General features: G+C 40.3%; 1 protein-coding gene across 1 annotated transcript in view; it reads right to left on the bottom strand.

Annotated features, from left to right (window-relative positions):
* The window catches only part of OTOF (otoferlin), a 178847-nt gene that overhangs the window by 86625 nt on the left and 80215 nt on the right, over positions 1-12007 (bottom strand). Inside the window, exon 7 of the mRNA XM_074188236.1 lies at positions 3181-3225. Within this exon, the coding sequence (XP_074044337.1) occupies positions 3181-3225 (45 nt within the window). The remainder of the gene's footprint in view (positions 1-3180; positions 3226-12007) is intronic.

Raw genomic sequence — 12007 nt, 5'->3', positions numbered from 1 at the left:
GGATGGGAAACAAGAAGCCTAGGGAGATATTAGTATTGTTCCCCCTCCTCATATGGAGGAGTTTATGACTGCCCCCTCTAATCCAAGGTGTAGAGTCCAGATGAGATGTGAGTTACAAGGCTGATTGGATCTTACAAAATGAACTTTCCCAAGGGGTGGCTAGGTGGTACAGTGGATAGAGCACCGGCCCTGGAGTCAGGGGTACCTGAGTTCAAATCTAGCCTCAGACACTTAATAATTACCTAGCTGTGTGGCCTTGGGCAAGCCACTTAACCCCATTTGCCTTTCAAAAACCTAAAAAAAAAAAAAAGATGAGCTTTCCCAATAAGGAGTTGTTTAGAATCACGTGGGGAAATTAAGGGAATCCAAAATGAATGCAGCGGAACAGGGAAATTGTGCCTAATCTATCTCCCTTGCTATGATTTTAACTCACTTCCTCTTATTCACCTTTAGTGGAGATTTTTAAAATATAGATAATCAATCATTGTTTGCCATGCAGTAACTTCAGACATGTAAGAATATGCCTTCCTTCACATTTCTATATGCTATATTGTTTTATTGCTTAAAAAGGGGCTTCCTTTGAGACTCAGATCAGAGGCCACCTCTGTAGGAGGATTTTCCTAATTTCCTCAGCTGCCGATGGAAAGTAGCTCATTCCTTATAAGATTACTTTGTATTATATGTATGTCTGTACACATACACACATATATAATGTATATGACTGATTATCTATGTGTTTTCTCTCCACTATTAAAATGTAAATTTCTTTAGAATAGGTTCCAGGGCCCAGCATGATGTCCAGCATGGAATAAATACTAATTGAATGATTGATTGGTTGTACTTGAAGCCTTTATTGTCTGATAGGACAGAGCTCCTTCCTTGTTAGCATGTTTTGAGAACTTATCTTCTCCACATTATAAAAAGGCACCAGAGTAGGACTTCAATGGAAGTGACTATTCTTGAAGGTTATATGGAAGAGGCACCCAAATATAAATATAAATATATTGGAAGAGACACCCAAATATAATATCCTTATGATCCTGGGAAATTCTGGTTTGAGTCTATGAGAGCCTAAAAGAGCTGGTTAAGAGTTCATTCATTAGTTGCCATCCTTGCTATCTTTGTAGCCCCATCTCTATATATAATTCTCATTGAGAACTTCTCTTTCTCTATCCTATCATTTATCATCTCTCCTATCATCTATCCCTTAATTAACATCTCCCATTTCTTAAGAACTGATGTGCCATATATATAACCAGCACAGGAGAAAAGAACATAGTTTCTCTGGACCTTCTCAGTGCTTGCCCCATTCCTCCATAGCTCTGAACCCAGAATCCATTGTCCCAGATCCTTTGGTACCCTATGACTGTCTACTCCTCCACTTTTCCGCCTCATAAGATGTTTGTGTGTGTGTGTGTGTGTGTGTGTGTGTGTGTGTGTGTGTGTGTGTGTGTGTGCTTGTCCTCTTTAGGTCCCAGGAATATCATCTCTCGCAGTTACTTATAAACCACATTCCTCAAGAATTGATAATTTGAACTTTGCCTAAGCTTCTTCCAAAGCAGTGTGTTCCATTCTGTTGTTGAGTCATTTTCAGCTGCCTGATTCTTTGTGACCCCATTTGGGATTTTTTTGGCAAAGTTACTGAGTGATTTACCATTTCCTTCTCTAGTTCATTTTATAGATGAGGAAATTGAGACAAATAGAGCTAAGTGACTTGTCCAGGTTCACACAGCTAGTAAGTGTCTGAGGCCAGATTTGAACTCATGAAGATGAGTCTCCCTTCTCCAGTTTCAGCATTCTATCCACTACATCACCTAGACATCCTTTTGTACTTTGGGGTAGTACTAATTGTTAGAAACTTTTTCTTTTATATCAAATCTGATGGATGGACACCTACCAAGCCATCTCACTTGCCCTGAAGTCATTACTATCCTATTCCCTCCCACCTGAAGCATTATGCTTAACCCTAAACCAGATTTTGATGAACCATCCAAACAGGTCATCTGCCATCTGTCCTGCTACAGCATTTATACTGCTACTCTTTTCCTCTACTCCTTGCTTTGGGAATAGAGTAATCCAATCATATATAGTATATTGCTTCTGGAAAGGGCATTGGCATTGACTAACCTATGCTTCCACTCAACATTCCTTTGACTCAGGCCTAATTTCCCTTCCCCTGGCCAACACAACTTCTGTGCTATCACCCTCTATTAGAAAGGAAGTTCTATGAGAACAGGAGTTATATCATGCTTTGAATTGGAATCTTTGGCACATAATACAGTTCTTGGGGCAGCTAGGTGGTGCAGTGGCTAGTGCATCAGCCTTGGAGTCAGGAGGACCTGAGTTCAAATGTGGCCTCAAATACTTAATAATTACCTAGCTGGATGACCTTGGGCAAGTCACTTTTGCCTTGTAAAAAAAAAAACAACCCAAAACACCCAAAACCAAAAAGAAAAAAACCAAACCAGTTCTTGGCAAGTAGTAAACACTTAAGAAATGCGTTGACATTCATTCATTCATGTATGCATTTATGCATGCATTTAAATCAGCTTCTCTGAAATTTCTATTCCCTGCTCCTATCTCTGTTTTCTAGGACCAAACAGAAGTCTAACTCCTTTACCACACACATATCAGTCATTCAGGCAAAAGGAAAATAAAGGATGTAGGGAAAAGACATAGGAAGAGAAAGTGTTATTCATAAAAACCATGAGAATGGAATACAGATATTTTTGCCATTCTGATCTGTCTATTCTAGCACTTGGCATTTCCACCTCAAAGTCCTGAGTCATCCCAGATCATAATGGCCCTTTCTGGCCTGTTCCAGCAGGTGTGTGTGTGTGTGTGTGTGTGTGTGTGTGTATACATACACATATATATATATATATATATATATGTGTATATATACACACACACACACACACACACACACACACACACACACACACACACACATATATATATATATATATATATATATATATGAAGACCTCGTTCCCTATCCCATTGCCCTTCTATCTGGATAGGCCAGCTTATTATTATTAACCCATATCAGGTGAGGGGAACAGCTAGGTAAGCCCAATTCTAAACCACAGCTCTCTTCCTCATAGAGCAGAACCTAGTGATCATAGATGCTGCACAATGTGGCACCCAATAGGTCCACCATACGCCAAGGTCACCTACTTGTGCTCTCCATCTTTTCCTCCCTTGGTCTTCTCTCTGCCTTTGCTGAGCCAGGAAGAAACAAGGAAATGAGTATGCATATGTACATCAACACATGCAAGCACAGACATATACCAACATACAGATTAGAGACTGGCTGGAACCTAGAACATGCTCTTTTCCCAAGCCCAGCTCTTCCCAGGGACCTCCCTGTCTCTGAAACACTTTATTTCCTTTCACACTTCCACATTTCCTTGCTATGCAGTAGATGTGGAAGGAATGAAAAGCAGTCAATATTGAAACATAGAGTCATCTCTTCTAGGGGAATAGGGAGGCAATTAATTACTTGAGGAATGGCTTTGGAAATAGAGGGTGAAGGGGTCGCCAACTTCAGTATATCTCAATTAAATGAGATTTGGGAGGATATAGGAGTGGGGTACAGCTACCTAAATGATACTGAGATAAGACTATCTGAGGCAGCTGGAACATCCCTTCCATGTCATTGGGTCACAGGATCATAGATTTAGAATTGTAAGGGATATTAGAGGTTCTAGAGTTCAACATATTTATTTTAAACTAAGGAAACTGAAGCACAGAGAAGTTAAGTGATTTGCACATGGTCATACAGCAAGTAAGTATCTGAAGTTCTTAGTGGTTATGCCAGATCTTGTCCCTATCTCCCTTCATCACCCCTGGCTTGCAGGTGATCTGGAGCTAAATTTTCCGAATATCTACTATTAGGGATCAGACTGCAGTAGCCCCAGTTCCCCATGCAGGGAAATAGTGTAGATAATGGTGGACCCGGGCTATATCAGTTACTGCTTGGATCTCTTATCAACACTTCCTTCAGTTTCCCTCTCTGACCATTGTGAGCTATGTTCACATTCCTACATGTGCATTGCTCCTCCTAAATGAATGGAAGGCTGAACCTCCCCCTTTTAGTTCTGTCCTGAAGGAGCTCAGCTGGACTGGGAGCTTAGTAACAGACCCACAGAGCAAGGTCACGTTCCAGTTTGTCTTTAGAACCGGGGCTTTCAAACCAGAAAAAGTTTTTGCTATGGCTACCATATTGCTTCTGTACTCTGAGAGAAGGGAGGCTAAGCAAATGGGGAGCACAAAACTTTTTCAGGCATCACATATTTATGTTATTGCTGAAGATCAAAAACTGGTCAATGTCATTATTATGTAGCTAATATTTACATCAACGGGGTAAGTTTGCTTTGTCTTTAAACTACTGGACATTTACCAGGTCTCTAACTAATATTTAATTGGATGGCTGCTGTCAACACTGTCAAAAGGGTCAGAATTTTCCATATATTCTTTTGACCCAGATCAATAATGACTGATGAGCTCACAGAAGGGAAATGTTCAACTAGTCCTAAAATTTTTGTGGGCAAAATCTTGGGCCAAAGATACAGCCTGAGTAAAAAGAACCCCTGAAAGTGGTGAGCATCTCCCAGGAGTTCCAATAAAACAATTACAAATAGTAAATTGGGTCCTCTCACAGAGAGGTCAAAGTGGGGGCATAAGGTTGGGGTGAGTGTACCTGAATGATAAAATATGATGCTTTTTCTCTTTCCCTTTGGGTTTTGTTCTGAAATCATAGAAAAATATGAGGGTAATACCAAATAAGAAGTACAAACGTTGGTCCTCAGGCACATGGAGTACCAATGTCCCATTATCACCCCAAACCTGGGAACACCACACACAACCCTTCCCCCTTTTCTCTAACACATGGTTTTCCCCTTCACAGACACATGTACATAAGGCTTCATAGCTGGCAAAGCAAATGCACAAAAGCAGAAACAGAAAGATACTTTAGAGTGTGGTAATGGATGGAGAGGAAGAATGAAGTCTTGAAGCCAAAAGACAAGTAAGGATGGTTGATGAATGAACCCTGATGATGAGATACTGGGACAACTTGAACTCAGACCTTCTGTCCCCACAGTTTTTGCTTATTTTACATCTTCTTCCCCATATCCAAACTAGATTGATTATTCTCTAAATCTTCAGTGTCCTGAGCTGGGATTGACCCTTATTGCATTGCCATCCTCTTGCTGCTTCTGCCCTATACACTTTGAGTCATTTGGAGACATAGACCCGGGGACCACTTCTTAGAGTTACCCCAGAAGGTGTCACAGGGACAGGACATGAGTGAGATTTCAGGGTGTGCTTTAGAAAGCTATCCAATCTATAACCATCTCTGAAGCTTAGCATCTATAGTTTCTATCTCTCTGTGTTATTCATAGGTGGGAGGGACCTTAAAGGTTATCTGGTTCCATATTAAACATGAGACAATTAAGGCCTCTGAAAGTTAAGTGATTTTCCCAAGCTCATACATTAGTATCACAGCTCCAGACCTGGCAGGGATCTATCCTGATGGGTTTACACATGAGTTTAAGTGACTTTCTCAAGATCACATAGGTAGCAAATATTACAATTTGATCCAAGATTTTACTGTATGTATTTTCTACTATACCAGGTGATCACTATCTTTCTATTTCTCTTTCTGACTTTCTTGGATTGTTTTCCTCTAGTTCTAACACTGTCTTTGGACAATCTTTAGTACTGGCTGAAAATTTGGGTCAAAATGCCCTTGGATGTGAAATTACCCTGTTTTGGAGGAAGTGATTCTAGGTCCCAGATTCCCTCAGAGTTAGGGCATAACTCTGATAGTTCTGATTTTCTTCAGGAATTTTCATCACAGAGTAAAATGTATAGTATGGGGAAGTCAGGGTAGAAGCTGAAAGGAAAAGAAAAACATTCCCTTCTAATGATGGGAATTCCCATACCTCTTCTTGCTGTATCTTCAAAACTCGTTTTGCACACATGCACACATGCTTAAGGCACATCACCACTGCACACAACCCCTCTGGGAACACACTTCCCATTCCTCCTCCACCCCCATGCAATTAGATCCAACCTCTCCTTGACCCTGGGAAGAGGAGCGAGGTACCTGACTTCTGCAAGGTCCCCACTGGAATAAGAAGGATCATTAGTAAGAAAGCCAGGTAAGGACAAGATATCCTCTTTTCCATTTCCCTCCCCTTAGCTAATAAGGAAGTCAGGGGACCATGGGTGTTGCCATTGTGCAGGTATAACAGAAGTCCCTTTGGCCTTTGGCACAGGGATCAGAGGGGTAAAAGAGACAACAGAAAGAATAAGTCAAGAAAGAGTGACTGGCATAGGGGGACCCAAATCACCAAACAAAGTAGGAGTGCTGAGATATTAGAAAGAAGAAATTCAAGACTTCACTCTTCTAGAGCCCAACTCAAGATTAAAGCTTTAGATCCTGACCAATTCTCTGATGTTTTTTGTTTGTCCTTTTCCAAAGAACATGACAACAGGGAGGTGATGTCATGAGAAGCACATGAATTGAATTTGAGTGATGGGTATGCTATGCTAAGTCACCAGCCTCATTTTTTTCTTCCAGAGTCATTTGGGTCCAGTGATCAGATATGATTCAGGACAACTGGAGATGGCCCTGGATGCGAGGCAATTAGGGTTAAATGACTTGCCCAAGGTCACGCAGCTAGTAAATGGCAAATGTCTAAGGTCAGATTCGAACTCCTGTCCTCCTGACTCAAAGGCCACTGCTCTGTCCACTTCACCACCTAGCTACTTTTCTGTTGGTTTGCTTGAGATGAGCCATTTGACTTAGCACCTGAGATGTGACTGACACAGAAAATAACAACACCCCTAGTCAGACACTGCAGCATCTCCAGAGTATTTGAGTGTTTATGTATGTGTATTTATGTGTGTTTAATCTGAGCAAACTTTATGCAAGAAGAATTTGATGGGATCTCAGATTTATCATATTTTTCAGAAAGGACCATCTCCAGTAGGCTAACCTGTCAGAACCTTCTCATCAATTATCAGATCTTTGGACTGGAGTGTCATTCTTTTGTTCATTAGAAGCATTGCGAATGTATTTGGGGGCTACATGCATTTGAGTGAAGGTGTACAATATGTAGGATATGACCTTCCACTCTCACAAGGAAACTGGAAAATTTCTTGCCCCAGTTAGTATTAGTAGAATGTTAGTTATGGGATTTAATGAATAAGTGGAGGGGAGAGGAATTTCAGGAACATTTTGTAGACCTAACTACTGGGTATTTTCTAAGATTTGGAGAACTATCAATTTATTACCTATGAGGATTTTAGAAGGAGACAGAAAGAACAAGACATACCGTGATTTTAGGGAAAGTGCTAGAAATAGGGGAAGAGATATTCAAAGGAAGTGAAGGTATACTAGCATTAATGTTTATTAAATAAATGAATGAGTTAAATTATCCTCTGAGGACTAGCAAGTGAGTGAGTCTATGGTGTCCAGAAGGGCAAATTCAATAAAATTTACTGGGTAACTACTAACGAAAGGAGAGATTGAAAAGAAACCTGGGACCAGAGTTTGGGCAAAATTGGGTCAAGAGCTGATAGTACTCGGAAAAGTGTTTATCATTTTGGGGATGTGGTAGGGCTGTCCCAATGAAGAACCTCCTCACCAATGCAGGTGGTCTTTGTTCTACAACATAGTCTTAAGGGGATTTTCTGGGGGAATCTGTGATTTAACCAGGATCACAAAGGATGCATTATAGGTATGACTTGAACCAAGGTCTTCCTGATTCTAAGACCAACCCTCTATACCAGGCTGCCTCTTAGAATATGTTTATCCTTTTTACTTGTTATAGGCTCCCAGGAAATGAAAGCTTCCTGATAACAGGAACAATTTATTAGATTACCTTTGAATCCCTAGCATCTAAAATTAGTTGGATTAGATAAACTTGAAATGGGGGGAGGGAAGGAGTAGGGTTTCTAGAGGATTTCCATAATACTATGACTCCCAGAACTAAGAAAACCAGTGCCTGAATCTACCCTGTACCTGCAACTATAAGTTCTGGGATCTGTTAGTTTCATGACAGATACATTGCTTGGTAAGTTTTGACTGAAGAATTCAGTCTGGATAGGTCTGGATAAACAAACAGCAGGGATGATGAAGCCCTTGTGGGATCAATATTTTGGATGACAGAGACAGGAGGATTTTCTCAGACTTCTCCCAACAGGGACCCAATCTCTAAAAGGACTTCAGTGGTTCTGTTCCACTGTGTATCTGTTCCACTGTGTAGTCTTGAATTGGTAGGTAAAAAGATGCCTTGACAGAAACTCACCATATTAGTCTTGTTTCACTGTCCAAGCTAAAAGAAGGTAAGAAAGTAATGAGATCTATTACACTAGTGAAGACGCAAGTTTCCCCATATCTTCTGAGAACTTTCTTCCCTCTTTTCCCCCATATCTCACTAACCTTCCCAGTAAGAATGTGAGCCTCCATCACATCCAGTTTTTAAGAAGAGAAATGGAATGATAAAGAAATGGAATGATTTGCTCAAGATCACACAGAGAGTAAATAACAGAGACAGAATTTGAACTCAGCCCTCTTTATCTCACCCCATCCCTCCAAACACACAATAGATTTTATAGGAATGAAGGAAAGAGACAAAGATATTCTAATGATTCAAGAGCACATGTCCAGAAATGAGGATCAGTCCCAGTCTTTGAATCACAACTTTGACTATAAACTCTTCTCCAGTCTCAGCTTCCTTATTTTAATTTGAACCAATCCCTTATTTATTCTTCCCTGATTCTAGAACTTCCTTTGTCCCAATAGAGCCCTTTGTGGATGCAGAAACTGATTTATCCCTCAAGATTTCAGAACTCTAAAGAGACCTGGTTTCTCCCACATGAATCCTTTTTTTAATTTCCTCAATTTCTGGACCTCATCTCCTCTGTCCATTAATTTTTTATATATTTTGGATTTTTAAAAATTTACTCATTGTTTTTCCCAAGTAGACTATAAACTCTTAAGGACAGAGATTATTCTGTTTCTGCCTTTATATTCCCATTACAGTGTCTGGAACTTCTTTCTTTTTTTTTTTTTACCAGATTTATAAAATTATTGGTATAAGAAAGAAACTTCCTCTAAGCAGAACAACAATTATTCTGCTATTTATCATCTTAGGGAGTCATCTAGGGGTCTGAGAGTTTAAGTAACTTGTCCAGAGTTACTCTATCAGAATGCATCAGAGGTCTTCCTGACTCTTAAGACTGGCTTGATTTGCTATTTCAGGCTGTGTGATACATAATATGAGCTTGATCACTGCTAACTGAATTGATGTGAATTCTCCAGTTTCTCCCCAGCCCCTTAGTGGCACCCATATAGTTGGGAACCTCTGACCTTGCCCAGTTCACTTTGCCAGGAGCTTGTTGCTCAACAGCCTCAGTTCTCCTTTGCCTATTCCTTCCCTACTGTAATAGGAGAGCATGAATCAGACTCCAGGAAAATTTTACCATTGTATCTCAACTCTTCCAGTTCCTTTAGCCAGAACAGGATTGTTTACTCATTGCTTATTCCTGCTTCCTATTGCTCTGACTGCTTCCTCTTTTTGAAAGACCTTTAATTCCAGTTTATAGATCACTTTGAAAATGAAATATCTCCAGGTATCAAGCAAGGTCTTTAGGGAATTGGCAGTCAGGAGATGCTGGAAAGAGCTTGTCTGGGACTCCTCTCACATTCTCAGGGTGTTGGGAGTGGGGTAGTGATATGGAGGAGAAGGATGGTATTAGCGCTAAGTCAAGGACAGACCATAAATTTAAAGATGAGAAAACTGAGGCATAGAGAAGAGAAATTATTTAAGTAGGAGTAAGTAGTAAGTTCTACCTAAGAGAAATACTCAGGTAGATCATAGGAATAGAGCTGGAGAGCTGCAAGAGGCCATAGAAAGCAAAGGGTCATAAATTAGGGAAGGGATCTTAAAAAACATCATCTAATCCAATTGCCTCATTTTACAGATGAGGAGCCAAGGCCCAGAATGGGCAAATGACTTGCCCCAAATCACAAAGATAGTAACTGGAAAAACCAAGATTTGGGCTCAGGTCCTTCAACTCCAAACCCACAGATGTGTGCATACACATATACTCTCACATACATACACAGAATCTCTCTCTTTCTCTCTCTCTCTCTCTCTCTCTCTCTCTCTCTCTCACACACACACACACACACACACACACACACACACACACAAACACACACCCTGAGACTGTGGTGGTGATACCTGGAGGTCAGGGAGCACTGGCTGTTGTTGTCACCCTGTCCCAGATCGTTGTCACTGTGATAAAAGTCCTCCTCCTCCTCCTCTTCTTCTGCCCTGGGAGTGGCCACATGAAGATGGGAGGGGGATAGTTTGGAACTTTGCCTTTGACCTGTCTATGAGGTTCAGAGACTCTTTTCCCTCTCCCCCACCCTAACCCGACCACTCTTACCAATCTGGAAAATTCTGTTGAGGAATTCTGCTGGAAAACTTTTCATCTCCCAGCTAGATACCTTTTCTATTACCTCCTTCCCCTTTCCCTTTTCCCCTAAAGGACCCAGGGGGGAACTGGTTCAGAGTTCACTCTCCTTTTCCTAAGTAATTAACATTGTCCCAGAAAGAATTATTTTGTCTTATTTGTAAAGTTTTCCCAGAGGTGAACCTTTGTAAGCCACCCTTTGGCTTCTTTAGTCTTCCTGGGACATTTAAAATCAAAGAAAGCTAGAATTTAAAATGATCTTAGTGGTTACTTCTCTCAAATCTCTATTACAGGTCAAGAAACTAAGGTCAAGAGTGGTTATATTGACTTGTTTGGGGTTACAGAACATTTAAAGGCAGAGAAAAGATGAGAACTCAGCTTAGATTTCCTGACTGCCTCATTCTACCATGCTGTCCTATCTTCTAGAAGTTCTTTTACCCAATCTGAAACCACAATTCATGTTTTTCCTTTGTTGGAGATGGATATGATTTGGGAATAATTCAATAAATGTGTAGATGGCCACTAAATCCTAAAATGTATTTTTCTATTTCATAAGATCCTAGTTGGGGCTCAAAGAGAACTCAGAGGTCAACTAGTTTATCATTCTATAGTTAAGGAAGTAGAAGCCCAGAGAAATGAAATGATTTGACCAGAGTACCCAGGCCCCCTGAGTATAATCCTGTGCTCTTCTCACTGTACCATGTTACCTTTTCCTTCTTGACCCTTCTATTCAACCATACAAGGGATCACTCCTCTTTGGTTTACAATGGATCAAAGGATGACTGGGGTCCAAGAAGAGCCCAAAGCATAGTCGTGAATGTGCTCAGACTTTTACTGCTTCTACCTCCATCATTCACCTCATTGTGATAGCCTTTGCTGTAGCAACAATGAACATCCTTCATATCTCCTATTCCAGGCCCCTTATTCCTCTTAGAGATAGGATGGTTTGGAAGGGAGGAAGCAGAGGGAGAAGAGCATGGCCATAAGGTATAATCACATTATTTCATCTAGATGTTGCTAAATTAGAATTTTTTAGACTAGAAGACAAAATTTGGCTGTCAGTTTAACTATAAGGAAAATGTTTAAAATAAATTAAAATCTGTTTTCAGACTCTAGGATCTGAGAAAATCTTATAAATATCTTCTTACTTCTTACTTCTTACAGTTATTCCCTATGCTCACTGCAAGCTATTCTTAAGTATTCACTAAGGGATCATAACTTTTAGAAGTAGAAGAGACCTTAGAGATCACCTATTTCATCTGTATCTTACATTGCCCAGATCAGGCAGTTGAGTTTCACAAGGTCACACAGAAGCGAAGCCAAGATTTGAATTCATTTAAATTCATCTGGATTTATTTGGCCAGTTTCTTTCCCTCCTAAGATTGATTAGCCTTTGAATAAAATTAAGTGGTGTTAGGTACTAATCAGGCTTGGATTACTGTATTGCCTAGTTAGTGCAGGAAAGACATTCTCCTTTGAAATAAAACAGAAAGACTCAGGATCATGG

The sequence above is a fragment of the Macrotis lagotis genome, chromosome 1, assembly GCF_037893015.1.
Source record: "Macrotis lagotis isolate mMagLag1 chromosome 1, bilby.v1.9.chrom.fasta, whole genome shotgun sequence".
NCBI classification, from domain to species: Eukaryota; Metazoa; Chordata; class Mammalia; order Peramelemorphia; family Peramelidae; genus Macrotis; species Macrotis lagotis.
The sequence above is the reverse complement of the archived record's forward strand: the minus strand, read 5'-3'. Positions and strand labels throughout refer to the sequence as shown.